Source organism: Podarcis liolepis, assembly GCF_965112155.1.
Source record: "Podarcis liolepis genome assembly, chromosome: 10".
NCBI lineage: Eukaryota > Metazoa > Chordata > Lepidosauria > Squamata > Lacertidae > Podarcis > Podarcis liolepis.
In genome coordinates, this window is record NC_139562.1 from 29,239,625 (window position 1) to 29,265,281 (window position 25,657).

Consider the following 25,657-nt stretch of genomic DNA (forward strand, 5'->3'; position numbering starts at 1 on the left):
TTTTTAATTTTTACTTTTAGGATCACAGAGTTACAATTCTGAACAACCCTTGACAAACTACAGTGCCCAGGACTCTTTGGAGTAAGAATTTCAAATGAGCTTTAAAGATTAAGCACATACACAGCTTTATAAAAGCTGTTTACAACATTAATAGGTCCTCAAATGTTATTGTTATTTTTTTGTTTTTAATGCAGGACCAACACAGCTGCTTGCTTGTAGTTTTGTTTTAAACATTCTGGATATTACCTTGCCCCTGCAAATTTCCCTATCTTGATCAAAATCAGGACATTTCTCAATTCTACGCAACAGGCATGCAGCAGGGGTGGGCAATCTATCTTAGCCCTTTATTTGACCCTTTTTGACCACTGTCCAAGGACCACATACCAGTGGCAGGCAAGGCCAGAAGCAAAAGTGGGTGGCCCAATGAATGTACATTTCATCTTTGACCTCTAGGATAGTTTAACACAAACCCTTCTCCATCCTCTGTCCAGATAGGCTTGCGGCATTGTCAGAGTCCAAGGGACATGGCTGGCACTGTGGGTAAAACCTCAGCGACTAGGACTTGCCAATCGCATGGTCGGCGGTTCGAATCCCCCCGGCGGGGTGCGCTCCCGTTGCTCGGTCCCAGCGCCTGCCAACCTAGCAGTTCGAAAGCACCCCCGGGTGCAAGTAGATAACTAGGGACCGCTTACTAGCGGGAAGGTAAACGGCGTTTCCGTGTGCTGCGCTGGCTCGCCAGAGCAGCTTCGTTACACTGGCCACGTGACCCGGAAGTGTCTTCGGACAGCGCTGGCTCCCGGCCTCTAGAGTGAGATGAGCGCACAACCCTAGAGCAGTGTTTCCCAACCGGTGTTCCGCGGCACACGAGTGTGCCGTGAGACATCGGCTGGTGTGCCGCGAGATGCCTGGAGGGAGGCGGGCGAGTCGGGCGGCGAGAGGCGGGGCGGCGGCGGCGAGGAGAGGCCGCGCCTCCTGCTGCTGCCTGGCGCTCCTCCTCGCAGCCGGCAGCGCTGCCTGGGCGCCTCCGCGCGACTCTGCCTCGCTGGGTTTGGTCTCCCAGCAGAGACGGGTCACACGCGCCCCTCCCTCCCTCCCTCAGCCTGCGCGGAGGGAGAGCCAGAGAGAGGCATCGCTCCTGCGCTCCGAGGCGGATTGAGCGCAGCTGAGAGGAGCTGCCGAGGGAAAACACTTTCACTTTTGTGCGTCCCTCCCGGCGTGACGCTGCGCGCTGACGTCACGGGGCGGGGCTTTAATGGTGGTGTACCGCGAGATTTTTTTTCAGTAAACAGGTGTGCCGTTGCCCAAAAACGTTTGGGAAACACTGCCCTAGAGTCTGTCAAGACTGGCCCGTACCGGCAGGGGTACCTTTACCTTTACCTTTTAAGGGCACATTCCGGTCAGACAAAAACTTTCAGGGTGTGAAGGGAGGCCAGTGCAGGGAATGGCCAAGGGAGCCTTTTGAGGTGACCAGACTTGAGAGGTCTGGAAAGTTGCATTTGTTTCCTGGACCTGAGATTCCCTACAGCATAGAAATGACAAAACTCTATCCTGTTGGCCGTTGCTTACCAGTAACGTGTAAGGAGGCATGCACACGCTTGCAGTGAGGTTTTTGCTTGCATGTCATGGCTTGGAACAATACCCTTAGTTTATGCCATGTAGTCAGCAGTAATGCTAATGCCAGGGATCTCTGATAGCACTAAGTGGAATTCTCTAGCCAACCATTTTCCCTCCTCTTAAGCTCCACAAACGTAGTTATGGGGAAATCCAGCTGCAAACAGCTGCCTTGGCAATTTGGTGCTAGATGAGCCATTCCATCAGCCCAGCTTAATCGGCCGAGAGGAAAGCATGACTGCAAAGGGTTTGGCAGCATAACCGATTGTTTCAGTGCTCTTTCTGGAGTCAGTTTAATAAAATAATACTCCTACAAACATTTCCAGCATTCCTACTGAGCCACTCAGAACTCATCTTCTTGAACCCAACACACACACACAACATCCTTGCTCACATGCAACCTGATACATCTCTAGTCATTTTCTGCAAGGCATTTCATGAAACAGAAAAAAATCTACCCCCCCCCCCACTTCTGGCAGTGCAGACTTTAACATTTCAGTGGTGCCCAGTGCAATGCCAAAATTTGGTGCCCCCCCCCCCCGCCTGCCTTCCATCGCTCGTCATTATTGCAGAACTCCCTGTGACACTCTCTCGGCTCAGAGCTCAATTTAGGCATACCGGATGTGCTCCCATAAATCTGCCTCTGCTTCTGGGACTTGAGACAGTTTGCAAAGCTGCCCTCTCCACTATCATCAGCCCCTCAGGGATGTCGCAGAGGGGACAGTTTAATCCCGAAGAGGAAGAGATCAGGGAGCTGGATGACCTGGCGGAGGGTCTGAACAGGGTGAGGGAGGCAAAATGTCTGAGACAGAGGAGCGTCAGGGGAGCAGGTAGCCTGGAGTAGGTTCAGGTGGGCTAAGGCTTGTGCCCTCCCTGCTCTTCAAAAGAAAGGAGTGGGAGGGAGTGTGTCACTTGTTGGATCAATGTCTCAGCTCATACTTAGCCACACATTTGGCCTGTCATGTGATAATCAATCACATGACACAGCACACACACACTATTTGAATCGCAATGCCCATCAACTTATGAGGGGGAATGATAGCCCCCTCATATCTTTTGACCTCAGCCCCTAGGAGTTGGCTCCTATGCCTGATGGACCTTTAACCCTTGCCTTTCCTCTGCCTACATTAAATAACTGGGCAGACAGAGAAACCTGAATTCGAGTTCTTTATCTGTCAGAGAGGGCTAATTGATATAAGGAGAAGCCCATTGGATCAGAGAAGAGGGCTAAGCAGGCTGGCAAGAATCCTCAAGAGCTTGTCTATAAAGAAGAGCAAGTTGTGTTGTTATAGCTATCTCCACGTTCATTGTGGGAAATGAATGGAAAATAAAAGGAACAAGCCCCATTAGTTTCATTTGTTTTAGTTAGGATAACATACGTGAATTTAAATTGAAGAGTTCTGAACAACAACAAAAACATCTTTCATTTGATTATTTTTCACTCATTTCCGCTGAGCTGAAGAAACAGAAACAGTCTGGAGCAGCCTATAAAGGTCACAGAAAGTTGATGTGGAGAGGACAAGAGGCAGAGAGATCAATGCATCTGTCAGGTATAAAATGGGGTCTAGTAAAAAGGCACACCAAAATTATCATGCCAAGTTACAAGCAGAGGAATAGGTAGTTGGTTCTCCATCAAAACTTTGGAGTACCTTGGAGGATATGCAATGATATTTTCAATGCCTTATAAAACTGATACCCTTTGACCAATCTTCCTGAAATTATTTGGCTGGTCCGATGCTTTGGGGAAATAAGTAGAAATTTCATTGCATTTGAATAGAAAACACAGAAGTTACAGGCAGTGGAGTGGCATGCATGACTGGACCACCCAGAACAGCCTCAGCACTCAGGACAGTCCTCGTTTTTCTACTGGAGGCAACAATATGAACTCAAAAGACAAGTACTGCTGCAGGCTGCCAGGAACTTGGAAGTCAAGAGAAAGATAGCAGGTTTATCATGGTTTTGAATAGATAGCAAAGTGGGGAAACCTGGCAGCCGGGACATCAGAATAATCAGAGAGTAAGAGACATGGGGCAGCAGCAGAAACAGGAGCAAAATAAAATACTCATCAGTTTGGTACATATACACACAGCTGTTTTGATGAGTGGTTGTTTTCTATCTTCCTGTTGAAGCCTTGAATAGACAGCAGCCAATCAGCAGCAAGCAGTAGTAAGCCACTGAGGAGGGCCCCCAGAAATAGTGTGACCAATAGAAAGCAAGTCTGCCAGGCCTATGGTGGGACAGGACAAATAATGCCTCAGTTGATCAGCTCCTGCGCTTTCCATCTGGATCCATTGCTGATCAAAATGGCAGAAAGCTCTGCTGTCCAAATGGATCCCAACCACGAGGCACTGGAATATAGCATAGCAGCTTCTTTGAGAAAGGGTGCCTTCTTTAACCCTGTGTTTCCCAAGAGGGCAGACCAACAAGTAGAAAAGCAGCAAGTCTCTCTCCTTCAAAGATGTTAGGGCTTCAGCTTGAAATAAGCTTCAACTGTAGGAAAACAGAGGAGGCATTAGAGCAGGGATGGACGAGTTCTGCAATTACGTATATTCTCAAACAGAATTTAGTGTTGGGCACACGGAATGCAGCTTTTGTTTTATCTCATAATTTAAGTTTCTAGTTCTCAAGGATGCAGAGACAAGCTTTCAAGGATGTGGACAGTGCCTGGTAAAATCACAGAAGTCAGGGTGGGGTTTCCAGAGGTCAGCCACAGAAGCACCAACAAGACCAGAAGCACCAACAAGACCAGATTCTGGGGCACAGGTCAGAGGCCCTGCAGCCTCTGGGTTTCCTAAAACAATGTCCGCACAATAATTGGCAGTCTCCAGCATCTTTAAAAAAAAATCTTTTTACAGTCCAGGCACTGCTGCAAGCAAAGCAAACAGGTGTGGGGCAGTTTGAGCACTGGAGAGAATGGGAATAACTGTTTGCTCCGAATGCAGCAGCACACTCACTGTAAAAAGAAGAGTTAGCTGCAACAGGTAAGTTAGAAAGAAGAAGATAGAGAGGCAGGGAAGATGAATTTTTGCTTCTCCAGGCCAGTTCTGGTGTAGGAGACCCCCGCTCCCCAGTGCTGCTTTAAGAGCAAAAATGCTACAATGTATGTGAGCATGTATGAAAGCTGTTCATCTGAGCCTCCTGAACATGTACATGTGTTTTCTGGAGGTGGGGAGAAGAGAGCGTTGTGGTGTGATATGATATCATATGTGGTGGACTTGTAAAAGGGTATTGGGAAATGATATATAATGAATTGAAAAAATTGTTTAAAAGTACCTTTCCAAAAAAAACCCCAGAGTCCTTTCTGTTGGGAATAATTCAGAGGGAAATTCCCAGGTGTCAAAAAAGACTATTTATGTATGCTACTACTGCGGCCCGTGTTTTGTTAGCCCAGAAATGGAAAATGAGCAAAGTCCCAACTAAAGAAGAATGGCAACTTAAACTGATGGTATAAGTGCAGCTTGCAGATTTAACATATAGAATAAGAGAACAAGAAGAATGTACATTTAAATGTACTGGAAAATGTTTACTGAATATATGGGTGAAAATTGTGTGCATTTAAAAACGCTGGTAGCATTAAGATAAATTCAACAGTGTAAATAAGTTTTGATGGATGTAACAATGGATTACAGAATTGTTTAGTTCATGTGAAACATGCAGGGATGTATGGTATGCAAAATGGACCACGGAAAGAGAAGAAAGGAAGTCATTGATTCAAGGATGTTTAAATGAATATTTTGAAATGTAAATTAGAAATATATATATATATGAATGACAGCACTTTACTTCTCAATATAGATCCCTGCCACACACACCCCTCAGACCCAAGTGCCCAAGAAGAAAGTCTTTCTGGCACTTACTTGCATATTCCTGGGGTGTCATGGGCTGCTCTATAACATGCCTGAAGGCTGCAATCCACTCTTGCTGCTCCCTCTCAGTCTCACAGGTGAAGAGGTACTCCCGGTCAGGTGTGATAATGGTGATGCCGTACGGCCAGGTGAAGGTGCCCTGCGTGCCGGTCGGCAGCCCTTGCCGGACACCATATCCATGCCCATCACTACCTATGAACACTTCACCTTTCGCAAAAGCATCCTGCAAAGTAGGAGAGAAATAGGAGACGTGCCTTAGGATTCCAGTCCATGTTAGCGACCGAGAGCACACACTGGACCAGGATGAAAACTCTGATGGGGTCGTCAACCAGAGGCTTTTTTATTAGGAATTTTAGGCGCAGATATACCAAAGGAGCAAAAACGATTATTTATGTATGTAATGACAGCAGCGCGGATACTACAGGCCCAGAGGTGGAAAGAAGACAAAGTCCTGACCAGAGACGAAAGGTTGATGAAGATGATGGACTATGCCAAAATGGCAAAATTGACTGGGAAAATCAGAAACCAGGAAGAGAAGAACTTTAAGAAGGAATGGGGAAAATTTACAATGTATTTAAGAGAACACTGTAAGAAACTAAAAACTTTGGCAGGATTTGAGGGGTGCTTGTAATGTACTAAAAATTATGGTAAAAATTGATTATTTAAGAAAAATAGAAAAAAATAAGAGAAGCCGTTGAAAAAAGATTGATAGTGGTAACTATAGAAGGGTGGAGGGGAGTCGAAGGATTCAGGGAATCCTAAATGATGGTGTTGGTGTTTAATGTTTGAATTTAAATTTGCAATGTAAAACTTTTTTTAAAAAAGATTTTTTTTGGGGAAAGAAAACTCTGAAGGGGTCATCAAAACAGTTTCCCAGGGTGTGTGGTGGCACAATGGGGAGAGAGTAAAGCTTGATGATGTCCCACTATCTTAACCCCCACCCTTTAATGCTAGAAAGAGCAGAAGCAGCTCAGACAGTTGAAGCAGCAGCCTGGGGTAGTGGACATTTTCCACCATTGTTCCCTCCATAACAGGAATAAGAAACCTATGGGCCTCTAGAAGGTAATCATAGAATTGTAGAATTATGAAGTTGACAGGGACCGCAAGGGTCATCTCGTCCAAGCCCCTGTGATGCAGGGATCTCAAATAAAGCATCCCTGACAGATGGCCTGACATGCTGTTGGGCTCCAAGTCCCATCAGCCCCAGGTAGCATGGCCAGCGGTCAGGAGTGATGGGGGCTACAGTCCAAGGAAACCTGGTTTCCCATTCCTGCCAATTGTCTTGTTTTGACAATGGCCAGCCAAGTGCCTGCAGGAAGCCTGCAATCAGGACTTGAACACAAGACCACTCCCTCATGCCCTGTGGTTTCCAGCAGCTGATATTCAGAGGCATTACTGCCTCCAGCCATGGATGCAGAGGACAGCCATCATGGCTAGTAGCCACCGATCGCCGTCTGCTCCATGAATTTCTCCCACCCTCTTAAAGCCATCCAAGTTGGAGGCCATCCTGTGGGGAGTCCCACGGTTTCAGGAGCTGTCTCTTTGCACCTGTTTTGAGCTTGCCACTGGTCAGAGAGGGGGGAAACCCAGCTTTAACGAAAGTCTGACGGGCAGAAAGCAAGCACTAAAACTTTAGGTTCCTAAATCAGCATGGCAACAGGAGCAGGTTTGATAGGCAGCAACCCTGCTCCTGTTTCAAGCAACACAAGATGGCTATTCATCTGCTGGAAGACAGTGTAACCTAGTAAAGAACTGAGAGCAGAGCAAGGTGGGAGGGGATAAGGGGCAATCCGATTGCTGGCTTACCATAGGATCCTTGAAGTACATCAGCCTTCGGTGGTCCAGAGTGAACCAGCGCTTCTTGAAAGACTCCTTTTGCTGCAGAAGAACCAGAGATGTTTACAAGAGGAGGGAGCCCTCTCCTGGTCAATCTTCGATAGTGGCTTTAGAAGTGCATTCAATTCCTATATCACATCTGCCCTAGTAGCACAGAGTTAAGAGGGCCCACCCAGACTGTTGTTTATTGCAGGTATTCCACAACAAGTTCTTAACACAATAATAATGCATTAGTAGTGGATTTCCCCCCCTACTTTAATTTGTTCTACAGTACTTCCCCAGTGCTACCACATTAAAGCTGTCGGGGGGGGGGAGGGTGTTAGAGGATACCAAAGCAGGACAAAAATATACCAGAACACTTGTGGCATAAAACATTATGGGATATGTACTGATTGGAAGTGAAGCAGTGTGACTGCCTCAACCTTAATCTCGCAAGATGCCTTCTTGCTGTTTTCATTTTGCTGGTAGTTTACTCTTGGTTAAACCTCGGGCAGGGGATTTAAAATAAACATAAAAAGGTAAAGGGACCCCTGACCACTAGGTGCAGTCGTGACTGACTCTGGGGTTGCGGCGCTCATCTCGCTTTACTGGCCGAGGGGGCCGGAGTACAGCTTCTGGGTCATGTGGCCAGCATGACTAAGCCTCTTCTGGCAAACCAGAGCAGTGCACGGAAACGCTGTTTACCTTCCCACCAGAGCGGTACCTATTTATCTACTTGCACTTTGACGTGCTTTCAAACTGCTAGGTTGGCAGGAGCAGGGACTGAGCAATGGGAGCTCACCCCGTTGCAGGGATTTGAACCGCCGACCTTCTGATCGGCAAGTCCTAGGCTCTGTGGTTTAACCCACAGCGCCACCTGTGTCCGCAAAATAAACATAGAAACCTAAATAAATAAATTGATATACCCTGGGCCCAGTCTTCTCCATGTAGCCTTCTTTCAGGAAATTCCGAGTCAGGCGGCTTTTGAGCTGCAACAGAAGGACAGCTTTTGGCTTATCAGAAATGGCTGGGAAGGCACTCAAACACTATGCATAATCAGAGGTTTGGATAGACAGGAAATTGGGTGGGCTAGGGTAGGGGGGAAACGTCTTTTTACCCAAGGTATCAAAACAACTAGTTCTGTCCAGCCAAACCCAAACATGCCAGCTCCACAGACACCCCCCCCCACCACACACAAAATGCCTAATGCTGATCCAACCAAACACACACACTCTACCCAATTTCACTTTGAGTCAAAGATGGCCAAAGAGCTGAAAGTAATTAGATTTGCAATGACACTAGGAAGCCAGTTAAGTCTGTAGTGCAGCCTTGCAAGCAGGCTATGCAGAAGGAATGCAAGCACATGCCAGAAATTTAGGTTTGTGCAGTCAAAGTGGATTCAAGTGCTCTGTTGCCCCAGCACAAGAGATCCACTTTTAAAGAAATCAAACCAACTTTAAAAAGATAATGCAGCTAATAAATTGAATGCACTGAAAAGTGTGGGATAAACAAGTGGTTGACAAGGCAATGTGTAAACACCAAACAAACACCTGACATGACAATCAGGATGAATGCTGCTATCACATAACTTTCCTGCAAAGAAATCAAAATGAATAAAGACCAGCCATAGTCTATTCTCTGCACAAACTTTGTGCAAGAAAATCAGGATGAATGTTGGATAAACAGGTTGCCTGAAGGAGGCCAATCTTGTTCCATGACTTCCTTACCTCTTGATCACTGGCAACAGGAAAGGCCACCTTCAAATAGTGGAATTGTACTGCGCGGATTGCATTGAACCAGTCCACAATTTCCTAGATAGAGGAATGGCACACAAAAGAACAATGAGCTTGACCCTAAGTATGTCTAGGTAAAGGTAAAGGGACCCCTAACCATTAGGTCCAGTAGTGACCGACTCTGGGGTTGCGGCGCTCATCTCGCTTTATTGGCCAAGGGAGCTGGCGTGCAGCTTCCGGGTCATGCGGCAAGCATGACTAAGCCGCTTCTGGCAAACCAGAGCAGAACACGGAAATGGCGTTTACCTTCCCACTGAAGCGATACCAATTTATCTACTTGCACTTTGACATGCTTTCGAACTGCTAGGTTGGCAGGAGGAGGGACAGAGCAATGGGAGCTCACCCCGTCGCAGGGATTCGAACTGCCAACCTTCTGATCAGCAAATCCTAGGCTCTGTGGTTTAACCCACAGTGCCACCTGTGTCCCTCAGGTCTACTCAGAAGCAAATCTTGTTGGTTTCTAAGAAACCTGTTGGACAAGGCTAAAAGCCAATCTAGACTAGCTTCCGGCTCTTATAGCAGCCAACCCATGGGAAGCCCACCTGCAGAATGTAAATGCAACAGCACTCTCTCCACTTGTGATCCCCAGCAGCTGATATTTAGAGGCACACTGCCTCCGACAATGTAGGCAGAACTTAGCCATTGTGACAAGTAAACACTGATAGCCTTATCCTCCATGAATTTGTCTAATCCCCTATGCCTATGGAACTTTCTTCCTGGTAAGTTTGCAGCATGCGTCTGAGGAACTCAAAGTCCAATTGAAGAAAGTTCCTGGGCAGCATCAGTGAACATCTCCCACAGCTAGAATTCATAATAATCCAATCAGCATCCTGCCCCATGATGGTTTCCTACCATGGCCATATTTCCTAGCAGTGCTAAGGACTTGTATTTAATTTGCAGCTGTTGCAGGCAATGCTTGTTCTCCTTATCTAGACCATCTTCTGATAGAAGACGCTGACTCTGTCAAATCCAGGCTTTCTCCACAATTTCCTACAGAGTGCCACACCATACTGCTAGCCACGGCCCCTGTACCTTCCCATTCTCATGATAAAGGAAGATGTTGCGAGTCTTGTTCTCTTTCAGGTAGGTGATCTGCAGGCCATTTGGGTTCCCTGTCTTCTCCGGCTGGAACGTGGCATTGATAGTGTCAATTTTAACAACTACTTTTGGTTCTTTGGCCTGAAAAGAAAATAATGTTGGTATTTATACAACACCACTGGTGCACAAGGGATCTTGCAGAGCTTCATAAGCAAAAATAAAAACAGGCAGGCCCTTAACAGTTTAAAGTGTGAAGAGATGGGAGATGACAGGGGCAGTGCAAGGGCAACTCAGGTTTCCTTACGGTACTGCAAAGAAAATTCTGAAGCATCCTTCTGAAGACTGTAGGAAAGGTTGCCCGTTCCGGGTTGGGACGCACTCACAGAGGTAGATTGCTACTCACATCCTGTTTGACAAAATACTTGAGACAGCCCTCTCTCTCGGACAGCAGAAACCTGCGCGGAAGATACTGCCCGTTGTCTCTGCCTCGCTTCCACAGAATCCCTTCCTTCAATCCTAGGAGGAAAATGCAAGCTGGAGATTACATGCCCTGGCCAGAATGAAAACATCAGACAGCACAAGACACACAGGAAGCTGCCATGTATCAGGGTTGCCTACAGACTGCCAGTATGTTGTGGGAGAAATTCCAGCATATACTAGGAATTTAGGTTCATGCAACTGAAGTGGATTAAAGTGCCCTGTCATCCTAACGCAAAAAATCCACTTAAACACACACACACACACACACACACACAGAGAGAGAGAGAGAGAGAGAGAGAGAGAGAGAGAGAGAGAGAGACTTTTTGCAGTTAGGAAAGCAATGGGGGAATGCACTGAAAAGTGTGGAATGAACAAATGATTAAGGGGAAGAAGCAAGCACGGGAGGATGAACCTCCTTGCAAGCAAATCACAACAAATACTCAATAAAGACCAGTTACAGGTAGCCGTGTTGGTCTGCCATAGTCAAAATAAAACAGTCTGGCTCTGTTGATCTGTTGTCTAACTTCATCTGCTGGGTATTTTAGTTCTGAAAAGGTTTGCTGTAGATCTACAGATCTACAGCAAACCTTTTCAGAACTAAAATAGATCTACAGAATTTCAGAAATAGACTGGAAAGAGAAGCTGCTGAATTGCAACTCATTACCAAACTTAAAACCATGGAGAGACCTGGTCTGAACAAAGACATTGGATTCTTATCTCATTATACATGACTAAGCCATTTTTCACCTTCTCACCCCTTGCCTTTTCCTGTAAGACCTATTGCAGTCTTTAAGAGTCGTCAACAGGCTCATCTCAGCTATCTGCCAATCACCCATTCCCACCACCCTTCTGAGTAATACCCCTCCCCACCTTCTCACTATATAGAAGGATCTGGCAACTTCTGTTTCAGTGTATCTGAAGAAGTGTGCATGCACACGAAAGCTCATACCAAGAACTAACTTAGTTGGTCTTTAAGGTGCTACTGGAAGGAATTTTTTTATTTTCAATAAAGACCAGACATTGCCTAACCTCTGCATAGGCTTTATGCAAGCAAATAAGAATTAATGCTCAATGAAAAGGTTGTCTGGAAGAGGTCTGTATAGTTGCTCCTGCACCTCACTTACCTAGTGTAGTTGCTCCTGCACCTCACTTACCTAGTAAACAGATTATACCAGGCTATTTGTCCATCTAGCCCAATATTCTCTGTTTCGGTTGGCAGCAGTCATTCAGGGTCTCCCTCATCTTTTAATTGGCGATCTCAAGAGGACTGAACCTGGGGTCTTCTGCATGCAGGGGGGGGGGCTCTGCCACTAAGCTATGACCTCTGCGCACTGACCACTGAGGTTTCTGTACAGCAGATACATACTGCCCTACAGAGACCAAACCCCTCCATCATTCTACTCCAAAAGTCTACATATTTTAGCACAGTGCATTCTCCTCCATGCCGTCAGGGTGAGAGACATCCTAGATGAGAGATGGTCGAGGAATTATTTGATCTGCGGTTATTAAGGACTAGCTACTTAAGTTCTAGCTTCCACTTTTCCTCTGACCATTCCTTGTGTCTTTTTTTTTGGGGGGGGAGGCTTTGCAATAAGAAAAAGTAGCAGCTATGCTGTAAGTACTTCAGTTCTAAAAGGGTGGAAGGTGGACGTGAAAACTGCTCTGCCTGCCCCCACTGAGGAAGCATTCACACATAGAGATGGTCTTCCACTCTGTTTTCACACCCTTTGCTACATACAGGCCACAAGCACTGAATTATAATTCTTCCTGTTTCACAGGGAAACCATTTCCTCTGGTGAGCAGCCCTGATTATGTCATTTCATGACTCACTCTGGGTGTTTGAAGGAGGGAAAACAATGTGCCAAATTGTCTTCTTCTTTAAAACTCTTGGAGGCTGCACCTGGCATCCCGGTGCAGTCACCAGAACCCCAGGATCTTGACAGGCCCCCCTAAAAACACTTGTCACAAGCAGGGCCGGATTAGGTTTGATGAGGCCCTAAACTACAGGAGGTAATTTTGCCCTTTTGTCCAGCTGTCCTTTGTCAACAACAAATTGTCGCTGTTTTTTGTGTTGAATGTATGCTATATGGTAATTTATGGACCTAATAGGGATCTAAAGCCATTTGCACATATTGCCATGCAACCAGTCCACGCAGAATGTAGGCACCCTATATATAGAAATGAGCAAACCAGTGATAATTTAGGGAGCAGGCTAGCAGGCGGGGCCCATTACTTCATCATAGGAGCCTACACAACACAAAACACTGTTGCTGTATGTAAACTGTTTTTATTTTATTTGTTTTTTATCTTATATTTTGAAAATGTCAGGTTTTTTCCCCTTTAAATTTTTTGGGGGCCCCCAAGAGAGTGGGGCCCTAAGCTATAGCTTGTTTAGCTTATATGTAAATCTGGCACTGGTCACAAGGCTGCTAGCTTTTCAGAGGGATTGATTCCACTGCAGAAGGATTACCATTGGAATATGGCGGATGTTTTCCTGGCTCTGTGAATTCTTTCCGTTCGTATTTGGCTCGTACCCACTGCTCTCTCAGAACTCTGTGGGAAGTCGAGAGAGATGATATGGTGACAGGTAAGAGAAATCTCACAATGCACAACCCTTTCTCCCTTCCCCGATGGAGATTTGGCACTTACTGGCAATCAGTGTGGACTGGGCGGTAATAGTACATAGGAACATGGGCCTCATACATTGCCTTGGCCACTGCATTCCCATGCTGCATCAAAAACTAAAAAGGGGAAGATGGACAAGTTAATGCTCATACCCTTTTCATGTAAGTCACGCTTCCTCAACCTGGTGCCCTTGACATGTTTTGGACTCCAACTCCCATCAGCTCCAGCTAGCCAGGATCAGCTGGCAGAGATGCTCTCCTGGGTAGTCCTACTTTTATGTACCACCCCATAAATTTTCAAAAGCCTTGCCACCTACAACTCTGTGCAATATCCATTGTCTGTGCAGCTAATTGTCTCCCAAAATCAGAACACGGTGAAATGCGGAGATTAGGCTGAAATCACATTCTGGGATTCTGTTATCAATGGAATCAGGGCCATTTTACACATTGCAAAGCTGTCCTCCAACTATACGCTATAGCGGGTTGGTGGGGAGGAGAAAACCTCCAGGCTGAATGCCAGTCTTGGGCTGCCGAAGGGTCCAAGTTGGCCTGCAAGGCAATTTCTCCAAACCACATCCACCTGTCAATCATCTGATGTTACTGGGTGATATCAACGGATGGGCAGGGTTCATTCCTGCTGGGTGCAGTTTTCCCAGTGTATTCCAAGCGGAAACATACTGACAAAGGAGACCCCTGCAGCCAGCAGGACTGAATTCTCCACTGACCCCTCCAGCCTGTACCCCACACAGGTCAACTTGGACAGCAGTCATCTAACAGGTGGACAAGCCCTGAGCTACAAAATGGCATTGAGCTGAAGCCAAAGCTTAAGAAATTGTACCAAGAGGTTTGGTTACAGAAGGAAATTTCTAAACACAGTGGTCAAAAAGCTCCATGTTGCATTTCCAACAACATATTCGGTGGAACGTGGTTTTAGTGTGGTCATCCAACTTCTCTCCAAGCAATGAAACAGACTCCAAGATTACTAAAGGTGGTGACTTAAGACTCTTGCTACGTGACTTTAAACCAGGCACTGGGACACTGGTATCACTTCATCAAGCCCATCCAACACATTTAGAATTTGCTGAACAGTGAAATAGTTACTAAATGTATTTAAGACTCTTGTTAAAGCTGGTATCACTCGATCCAGTTCATCAATTTTGTTGAATTGTTAAACTCAATTGTTTCAATTGGCTTTTGAATTAAGTGATACTGTTTTGAATTTTATTGTTCTATTATCGTCCTTGGTGGGTCACGCAAACCACTATTCTGAATGATGCTTTTTGTCGGGTAGGGGGCCCTGGGGATGAGTTTATGGAACCAAGAGGGCAGTGGCCTGAAATAGTTTGGGAACCACCGATTTAAAGCACATTTAAAGCATACACGCCCCTCCAAAATAATCATGGGAACTGTAGTTTACCCCATCACAAAGCTACAGTTCTCAGCAACCTGAAAAAACTACGATTTGCAAGATTATTTGGGGGGTGTTTAAAATGTATGATTTATGTGCAGCCCAGTATAAAATGCTCATCCAAAAATACAGATGAAATCAACAAAAATTAAAAACAAGTACACATAATAAAATTGCATGTCTATTAGACTGGCACCCAAATGTTTTCATTCTTGAGCATGGACCAGTCACTTTCAGGCAGTTGGCAAGCTTTGTTCTTGATCACAGAATCCTGCCACTATTGAACTCCCTGCTAATGAGATCTGTGGCTATGCCCCAGCTCACTGTTTCAGATCTGTGACAAACAATTCAAACCCTTTTGCTACACTCACAAAGCAATCCAGGCTTTGGTGGGGGGAGAGGAAGAAGCCACCTGAGTGGCTCCTCATCTAACACAAATCCCTATCTTCCCTATTCCACGCTTATGCACCAGCCACACCACCATGCCATTTGACCTCTACAAGGCCCCGGGGTCCCCTCCTTCCCTGACACAGCAACCTCAGGAGAACTCAACCTTTTCTCATCCTCCATGATTATCAGTCTTACATTTCTGAAGCTTGGTGCTCTCTTTTCTTTTCTTTTCTTTTCTTTTCTTCCCTTCCCTCTTTACTCCCAGCATTCTTGAGAGAAAAGAGGGGCGAATTGTTTGCATCTCCTATGCAAATATATTATCGAGTGAGTAGCTTCTTGGGGACACAAGACTCACCTGCACCTGACCTTCATCCCAGTGGTCCATCCTTAGTGACTTGACTTTGCTGATGTCAGAGATGTTGCGATGAATCCCTGAGCAGTTTAAGCAGAGGAAGACGCCCAAAGTATAGGAGGCCCAGTCAGGGTCTAAGGGGAATAAAAGTGTATCAGTGGTTGGAGACTGGGTATTATATTTATTTAATAAACAGGTTCTAACCCACCCCAAAGTTCTTGATAGGCCTTGTTTGACTAATATATAAGAGGAGTCCTGCTGGATGGAGACAAAGGCCCTTCACCAGCCAGATGCCTGTGGTAATCCCACAAGCAGGACAGGAGCACAGTTTAGGTTTGCCACAATCATTCCAGGGCAATCTTCTAAGGTCCACTCTCTATCCGCCATCTTGACAGCCCCAAACTCAGGGCTAGTGAGAGGGCATTTTCTGCAGCGGCCCCCAAGTGGTGGAATTCCCTCACCACAAAGATGTTTCTGTCACCTTCATTGTCAAGCTTTCTTCAAGGGTTTTGAAGATGCAGCCCTTCACCAAGCCCATTGACCCTTGAGAGGCATTCATTTTAGGCCCCACTGACTGAAATTTGTTCAAGACTGTTTATAAATGCTGTATTTCACTTCGTTTTGGCCCACCCTGGGATTTCCTGTCACATGGCGGTTCGTAAAAATAACAACCCAAGGACCATTATTAGAATCCAAGAACACTTTCCAATCAGCCAGAAACACTTCGAGGGGGTGAAGCCATGGGTGTGGCCTGAGAAGGGTGCAAGGGCCAAACAGAGAGGTACAGAGGGCCACATTTGGCCTCCCAGGCTTGAGGTCCCCAAACCTCTGCCCTAGCAGAGGTTTGTTTCCTGCTTGGCAGGCGGTTGGACTCGATGGCCCTTGTGGTCTCTTCCAACTCTATGATTCTATGATTCTAGCACAACAAATTCACTTTTAAAACAGCAAGGAATGAACGAGTGATTAATGGAAATATATATGAATGCCCTGCGCACACTTTAGGATGAATGCTCCTTGTCACATAACATACCCGCAAACAAATCAGAACGAACACTCACCAAATACCAGATATAATCTAATCTCCATGGAAGCTTTGCACAAGGCATAAGTTATCTGGAGGAGCTCCAGGCTAGATTAAAAACACAATGCCCAAACGTGCCAGCGCTGCTTCTCCTTCATTAATTCCCCACAACCCGCCACACCTTCCAAGGAACGGTCATTTCTTTGACTGCCTCAGACGTCCATCACATTTGCCCTCCACTTCTGCCCTGAAGCCTCAAAAATTGATTTACCGGGTTCCCCGCAATCTGCACACAAGGCATTCTCTTCTCTGCTCCACACTTCCTTGAGGCGGTTCACATTCCTGCCATCTTCTGTAGCCATCATCGCTGGAATGCCTTGGAACCCTCTGGGGCAGAGCGGAAATCTGCTTCCTTGGTACCTGTGATCACACGTCCACCTTGCACAAGAGGTAGATTTAGAGAACTTTTAGAGGGGTTTTTTTTTCCTTTTAAAGGAGGGAGAGGCAGAGACACAGCTGCCTCTGTGTGAGGCAGCTGGAGTGGTAAGAAAATGCTTGCAAGGGAAAGCAGCACAGGCCGAGGTGTTAGCTGCAGGCGAGGCAGCAGCCGCGGCAAAGGAGGCTGTGCCTGTGGGTAGTAAGGGAAGTGCAGCTATTAAACATAAAAACCGGTTTTTCCACATCTCACAGCGCTAAAGGCCAAGCCCCAGAAAAAGGAACTCAAGCAGCACGCAAAGTGATAAAATGCAGCACAACCCACATTCGTTACTATGCCCTTGTTTGTTAAAAAGATTCTTAAGAGCACTCCTAAGCTTACACTAACACTCCCTTTGCAGCTGGTATTGGTCTTATCTAAGAGACAAGAGATTGTAGCTTGACCAAGCCCACACAACAAAGCAGTGGCAAAGGCTAGAAGTCTCCCTGCAGCTGTAAGGAAACTGAAGGTACGTTCTTTCACCTTTGGTGGACTTGCCCAAGGATTAAGGCCTTCTGGGAGATGATTTATAACGAAATGAAAAAGGTATTTAAGTATACCTTTCTTAAGAAACCAGAGGCTTTTCTCCTGGGCGTGGTCGGCCAATTGGTGCCAAAGAAAGACAGAACTTTTTTTATGTACGCCACAACAGCAGCAAGAATACTCATCGCTAAGTATTGGAAGACACAAGATCTACCCACACTGGAAGAATGGCAGACGAAGGTGATTGACTACATGGGACTGGCCGAGATGACCGGCAGAATCCGAGACCAAGGAAAAGAGACGGTGGAGGAAGATTGGAAGAAATTTAAAGAATATCTTCAGAACTATTGTAAAATTAATGAGTGCTAAAATGCCAAGGTTAGGGAAATTAATAAGTTACAGCTGTATTGATTTGGTAAAAGATAGGGGGAGCAAAAGGTGAATTAGTTAAATTCTGAAGTGAGGATTTGCTGGAAGAAATTTGAAAATAGGGATGCAGAAAGGGAAGGTATGGGGAAGTCGGAGGAACAGGGTTCAAGAAAAGAAGGTTTTGGAACTTCCGGAGGCGGCGCGTCCGGTAATGGCTGCCTGCTCCTTGTAAGGAGAGGGAAGCTCCGCTGAAAACGGATCGCCCGCTACGGCGAAGCGGAGACCCACTTAGGAAAACCACAGGTGGTAGAAGCCTGTGGTCTCGGGACCCGGCGGGTGCCAGAAGCAGCCCCTAAAACGTTGAAGGGACCCCGTAACGGGGCTCCGGATCGCGGAGGGGGTAGCGGCGCTGAGGGACGTTTCGCAGTCAACGGAGCGAAGCCGCGTTGCTGTTGCCGGTCAGCGCTGACCTTTCTTCTTGAAACCTTCAAATTCGGAAAGTTACAACCCGTGAGTAATTTGGACTTTACAATTTTAAGACTCTCAAGATTTAGAATTTGGCTGAAAGCGGAGTGATGATAAACAGGAAGTCCGTCTTCCGGCAAGGCTTACAGATCAAAGGCAAAGGAACTGACAGGCTGGAAGCAGTGGAAAAGGATTTTAAAAGTGGAAGCATTATGCGTCTGACAGAACTGAGGTTGGAAATGAAAGGCAAGTTTTCTTATTAATTCACTCTATAGGGTGGAAGTAATTTGGGAACCTTCTCCTCTGGTGGACTTTAAAGTTTAAGACCCAGCCTCGGGATGGCAGGGGAAAAGAATGTCTTTTGCGGATACAATTTATAAAATTGAAATAGATACATAAAGGCAACTTTGGACTACATAACTAAGTAACTGTATCCTGCGCCTTGAGAGGTGAAACTTGTGTCAACTTTGGAAGGGCTCTGCTAGTGGAAAAAGTTTTAAGGACTATTGGCAAACTATTTAGCTGCAGGAACTTTAATGGCGACCAAAACTTTTTTCCTTCTCTCCTGAACTCCAACTGTACTCCCTCTAACTGTACTCCCTCTAGTGGAGACTGGGATTTACAACTTCTTGGGAACTAACTTTGTTTTGTCTCTCCGCTGTTGTTATCTACACTGAGGCCTGTCCTTCCCATGGAACTTTTGACAGCTTGACCTTGACTCATAGACAGGTGGGGAATGAGTGGCCAACCGAAAACAAGATCTGCAAAAGCGAAAGCAACAAAAGGCCAGCTTGTGCAAACAACTCTGACTTCTCAGTCACGTAGATCATCAGTTCCTGCTGTACTGAAGGGAATTGAACTTCCAACAGTAGCTGAATTGAAGGGAACTGAACCTTCAACAACAGCTGAACTAAAGGAAGCTGAACAAACAGCAATAGAGGATATGGCTGCAGGTGGATCTGATGCACTTATGAAGGAGATGCTACAACAATTTGCGATTTTAAATAAGAAGGTTGATGACCAAACAGCAAAAATTGACTTAGCCACATCCTCTATCACAAAGCTATCGGAACAAGTGGCACAGCACTCACAAGCAATTGGGAATCTAAAAGACGCTACTTCTGAGAATCGGAAACTGGCCGAAGCTGCGAACGAAAAAGCTGACCAAGCAATTCAAAAAGTGGATGAACTGAAAGGAGAGGTAAGGCCACTACACAAGCACATCACTGACCAGCAGGCCTACCTGTCCATGGTGGAATTGAGAAACCGGGAAAATAATTTAAGATTACGTTCTATCCCAGAGGTCGAAAAAGAAGATTTGACTGGCTTTTTGACAGCAGAATTTTCCAAATTCTGGGGAATAAAGGAAGACAAAGACTTTAAAATAACAACGGCATTTAGACTGGGAAGTGTTACCAGGAAGGACAGACCCAGAGATTGCCTGATTATTCTAAGGACCAAACAGGAGAGAGACAAAATACTTGACCTTCATTTTAATAAATCACTTGAGATCCAGGATAGAAGAGCGGAAATTTATAAGGATATACCAAAACAATTACTGGATCTCAGAGCCATCTATACTGACCTAGCAAGACTCTTGAGAGGCAACGGAATACCTTATAGGTGGGAGTTCCCACAAGGCTTATCATTTAAACACAAAGGAAAGAAGGTTAGAATTAAGACAAAAGAGGACAACCAGAAGTTCCTGCACGACCACGGAGAGGATCTCCAGAAGGGAATAGCAGTTCCTTGGTCCCCGCCACAGCCTGAATTGGAACCAACACCATCTCCCTCGGACCCGGACAAAAAGGAGGACACCCCATAAAGAGCAACAACAGATTGATACAGGATGTCTCTGCAGCTGTACAGTTGGAACATTAATGGCGCAAACTCCCCGGAAAAACGAAAAAGGATCTTCCATATTTTGAAAAAGGAAAATTTGGATATAATTTGCTTGCAAGAAACGCACGTGACTAGGCTCCACAGGAAAGTACTAATTAACAAAAGACTAGGCCAAGAATTTATTTCATCAGACAAAGTAAAAAAGAGAGGCCTGGTGATCTACGTAAAGGAGAACCTAGCACCGAAATTTTTGTTTAAAGATGAGCAAGGGAGAATTTTGGCAATTGAAATACAATCTCAAGGAGAAAAAGTTTTGATATTAGGAATTTATGCACCAAATGAGGGGAAAGCAGAATTTTATAAGAAGCTACATGAGACATTACTGGACTATCTGGACTATTCGAACATCATTATGATGGGAGATATGAATGGGGTGGTCTCTACCTTGATGGATAAGTCACAAAGCCAAATAACTAAGGACGGCAGACTACCGAAAACTTTTTTTGAACTGACAGACAATATGGATTTGATTGACATTTGGCGGACAAGGAACCCCCTAGGTAGAGAGGGAACTTTCTTTTCTGAGGCCCACTCATCATGGACGAGAATCGACCAAATTTGGACAACTAGAGGGCTGGCACCGAAGATTATAAGAATGGAAATCTGCCCAAAGACTTGCTCCGACCACAACGCCCTGAAAATGGAATTGAGACTTACTCCAGCTGGCTCCTTCAGATGGAAAATGAATGACACCCTCTTTAGAGATCAAGAGATCGTAAAGAAGGCCCAAAAAACTTTAAAGGACTATTTTGAAATCAACTTGAACACTTCAGTGGAAAAAAGAACAATCTGGGACGCTAGTAAAGCTGTAATGAGGGGGTTTCTGATACAACAAAACACAATTAAGAAAAAACTCTGGAATGGGAAAAAGGATAAAATATTAGAGAAGATAAGAGATGGAGAAAAAAGGTTGAGATCTAAACCAAAATCCAAAGAGATCTTGCGAGAAATTAAATTTCATCAGGCACAATATGTGAAATTGATAAATCAAGAAGTGGAATGGAAAATTAAACAAATGAGACAAAGATCCTTTGAGTCAGCAAACAAATGTGGGAAACTGCTGGCATGGCAGTTGAAAAAAAGACAGAAACTTAACTACGTTACCAATCTAGAGGTGGAAGGGAAAAATATTCAGAAACCAGGTGAAATTAGAAAGTGTTTCCAGAAATACTTCAAAAAGTTGTATACACAAGGGCCTGAGGAAGTGTCTGAGATGGAACGATTTTTGAAACTCAACGGCTTACCAGAACTGTCTCAGGAGAAGAGATAAATTTTGAACTGTAAAATAACACAACAGGAAATTGAGGATGCCATTCAGAATATGCAGCTGGGCAAATCTCCAGGCCCAGATGGGCTTACCTCCAAGTACTATAAGACATTAAAAGACTATTTGATTCTACCACTAATGGAGGTTTGCAATCAGATTTTGGGGGGAGGAAGGGCACCGGAAACGTGGAAAGAAGCTTTCATCACATTGATACCCAAAGTGGAAACTGAAAAGACTCAACTTAGGAACTACCGTCCCATCTCACTCCTAAATGTGGATTACAAAATATTTGCAGACATTTTGGCAAGTAGATTGAAAAAAGTTTTAAATGAAGTAATTCACAAGGACCAAGCAGGCTTTCTCCCTGGCAGGCATTTGTTTGACAATACTAGGAATATTATCGATATTCTGGAACTTTTACAAACAAATATTAACACTAAAGCAGTGTTAATTTTTATTGATGCAGAGAAGGCCTTTGACAACATTTCTTGGAAATTTATGAAGAAAAACTTGGAAGGGATGGGAGTGGGACGAGGGTTTGAAAATGGTATAGAAGCAATTTATTCAGAACAAAAAGCTAAGTTGATAGTGAACAATGTGGTGACAGAGGAGTTCCATATTGAAAAAGGAACACGCCAGGGGTGCCCCCTATCCCCCCTACTATTTATATCAGTCCTGGAGGTTTTGCTGAACATGATTAGGAGGAACCGGCAAATACAGGGGATCACGGTCGGAGTGAAACAATATAAACTGAAAGCATTTGCAGATGACTTAGTAATAACACTACAGGAGCCAGAATCTAGTACAAAAAGAGTTCTGGAACTGATACAAGAATTTGGTCGGGTGGCAGGATTTAAGCTGAACAAACAAAAAACTAAAGTTTTGGGGGAAAACTTGACGCCTTTAGAAATAGAGGGGTTTCAGAAGGAAACAGAGTTAACTGTGGTTAAGAAGGTGAAATACCTGGGGGTAAACTTGACGCCTAAAAATTTGAATTTGTTTAAGGATAACTATGAGAAATGCTGGTCAGAAGTTAAGAAAGATTTGGAAACTTGGTCGAGACTGAAGCTTTCCTTGCTGGGCCGAATTGCTGCTGTTAAGATGAATGTTTTGCCAAAAATGTTGTTTTTATTTCAAACCTTGCAGGTCGTGGACAGAGTGGAATGTTTTGGAAAGTGGCAGAGGGATATCTCAAAGTTTGTCTGGCAGGGCAAAAAGCCCCGAATAAAGTTTAAAATACTAACTGATGCAAAAGAAAGAGGGGGGTTTGCCCTGCCAGACTTAAGGTTATACTATGAGGTGGCAGCCTTCTGCTGGTTGAAAGATTGGATTTTATTAGAGAATACAGATGTCCTAGACCTGGAAGGTTTCAACAATTCGTTAGGATGGCATGCGTATCTGTGGTACGGCAAGGCAAAAACACATGGAATGTTCAAAAACCATATTGTCAGGAAAGCAATTTTTATGGTCTGGATGAAATACAAAGACTTACTTGAAAGTAAGACTCCGAGGTGGCTATCACCAGTGGAGGCTAAGGCGTGGAAAAAACGCAATATGGAGGCCGGCTGGCCGAAATATTGGGAACTAATAGAAAAAATTGGTGACAATTGGAGGTTGCGGAGCTTTGAAAATTTAAAGGATAAGGTGCAAGATTGGTTTCACTATGCCCAAATTAACGAGGTTGTTAAGTTGGATAAAAAAACAGGATTCCAGGTGGAAAAATCGAAACTTGAGACAGAGTTGTTAGAACCAAAGACCAAGGTATTATCGAGAATGTACAACTTGCTGCTTAAAGGGAATACACAGGATGAGACAGTCAAATCAGCCATGATAAAGTGGGCTCAAGACATTGGTTACAATATTGTGTTTGAAGACTGGGAAAGGTTATGGACCACCGGTATGAAATTTACGGCATGTAATGCCTTGAAAGAAAACATTATGAAAATGATATACAGGTGGTACATGACCCCAGTCAAGCTTGCTAAGATATACCATTTGTCTGACAACAAATGTTGGAAGTGCAAGGAGGCTGAAGGAACATTCTTTCACCTTTGGTGGACTTGCCCAAGAGTGAAGGTCTTCTGGGAAATGATCTATAACGAGTTAAAAAAGGTGTTTAAGTACACCTTCCTTAAAAAACCGGAGGCCTTCCTCTTGGGTATTGTCGGCCAAAAGGTCCTAAAGAAGGATAGAACGTTTTTTATGTATGCTACTACTGCAGCAAGAATTCTGATCGCCAAATACTGGAAGACTCAAGATTTGCCCACGCTGGAAGAGTGGCAAACGCAACTGATTGACTACATGGAGTTGGCCGAAATGACTGCCAGAATCCGAGACCTGGGAGAAGAAGCAATGGAGGAGGACTGGAAAAAATTTAAGAATTATCTGCAAAAATTTTATAAGTTATATGAACTATAAAATGACGCATAATTTGAAATGCTAGCCCCAGCAATGAGAGTGCAACATTTATGAAATTGGATAACAATATTGAAGGAATCAAAGTTTAAATGTTAAAAATGATAATATGTTTTGTTTTCAGAGTAAATGGACAATAAGGGATTTAAACTTAAACTGCAATTGAAAGTACCAAAGAAACACATGAAACAAGGTTATAATTTGCTGATAAATTTATTGTTAAGAATGCATTGTGCGGGAGATGTGGGGAAGTTCGATAGAAAGTTGAAATAAGCTGTTGAAGGGTTATGACTCTTTTTATTTTCTTTTTATTTCTTTTCCTTTTTCTTCTTCTGTCTTCTGTTTATGTTTGAAAAAATGCAATAAAAACTATTTAAAAAAAAGGTTTTGAAATTTTACATGTTTATGTGTTTGTTTGTCATTGTATTGTGTATTGTTTGTTTTAAATATGTGTTAAAAAACTAATAAAAATCATTTTTAAAAAACAAAAAAAGAAGTCTCCCTGCAGCAACCTTTGCCAACCTGGTGCCCCTGAGATGCTTTTGGGACTCTCATCTCCCACCAGCAATGCTATCATCTAAAAATGTTAAGCTGACAGTATTGCACGCATACAAGCCCCCTTTAAAGCTTAGGCTGCAATCGTATGCACCCTTACTTGGGAATAAGGCCCACTGGACTCTATAGATGCCCACTTAAATGTGTTGTGGAAGTGGGGATTATTGGTTTTTGTTCTTATTTTTATTATGTACCATATTTTGTGCCTTTCATATTGTAATTTTGTGCTGCAAACTGCCCTGAGATCTGTATAGGGTAGTATACAAATTTTAATAATAATAATAATAATAATAATAATAATAATAATAATAATAGAAATAGAAAACATCAGCTTACTGAATGAGAGGAGATGCATAGCAATACAGTGGTACCTCGGGTTAAGAACTTAATTCATTCCGGATGTCCGTTCTTAACCTGAAACTGTCCTTAACCTGAAGCACCAGTTTAGCTAATGGGGCCTCCCACTGCCGCTGTGCCGCCGCTGCACGATTTCTGTTCTCATCCTGAAGCAAAGTTCTTTACCCGAGGTACTATTTCTGGGTTAGCGGAGTCTGTAACCCGAGGTACCACTGTACAGTGGTTGGCAATTGTAGCTGATGGTTTCTTTTAGGCTGCAGTCCAGTACACAGTTACAAGTACATCCTGTTGAACTCAATGGGTCTTTCTTCTGAGTAGACATGCACAGGACTGCAGTTAACCACAGAACTAAAACCTTTCCCAGGTCAGCAGCCATGTCTTAAAAAAACAAGAAACGGGGCACCTTCGACCAATTTGTTACGGCATACAGATCCACTCCCTTAGATGCATGAAGCAATTTCCAGAGGGAAAAGCTTGCCTCTTGCAACAATAAACCGGGCTAGTCTTTTATGGCGCCACCAAACTGCACTGTAACTCTTGAGAGCAGATTCTCGGTGCATTTTCCCCTTCAAGACAATTCTGGACACTATATAGTTTGCCCCTTAGAATCCTAGAATGGTAGAGTTGCAAGGGACCCCGTGGGTCATCTAGTCCAACCCCTAGCTGTGCAGGAATCTTTTAGTCTACCTATGAGGCTCAAACCCATAACCCTGAAATGAAGAGTCTCGAGCTGCTCTACCGATCGAGTCCAGAATTCTTTTTTCCCCAATTTTTTAATTAATTTTCCACATTTTTAAACAAACAAACAAACACAAATCAAAACTAAACTTAGTCCAATATTAATATCAGCGCCCAGAATTCTTTGAAGCGGTGGAGAGGGGGACGTAATTCGAATATGCCGCGTGCACACAGTCTTGCATTGCTTTTTCTTTCTTTCTCTTAATGCAAGGCTTGGGGAGCGACACGCCTCC

At 44.4% G+C, this 25,657-nt stretch overlaps 1 protein-coding gene across 1 annotated transcript; it reads right to left on the reverse strand.

Annotated features, from left to right (window-relative positions):
- LOC310687350 (arf-GAP with dual PH domain-containing protein 1-like) lies at window positions 1-25,431 on the reverse strand. Its single transcript, XM_083462371.1, has 14 exons — window positions 25,216-25,431; window positions 24,963-25,064; window positions 16,670-16,836; window positions 15,381-15,511; window positions 13,253-13,344; window positions 13,074-13,156; window positions 10,527-10,639; window positions 10,118-10,264; window positions 9,020-9,103; window positions 8,219-8,281; window positions 7,284-7,355; window positions 5,469-5,700; window positions 1,391-4,101; window positions 1-528 (listed from the first exon to the last, which is right to left on the reverse strand). The coding sequence occupies exons 2-13, from the start codon at window positions 24,968-24,970 to the stop codon at window positions 4,073-4,075; spliced, it is 1,221 nt and encodes a 406-aa protein (XP_083318497.1). The 5' UTR covers window positions 24,971-25,064; window positions 25,216-25,431; the 3' UTR covers window positions 1-528; window positions 1,391-4,072.
- Window positions 25,432-25,657: the final 226 nt, after the last annotated feature.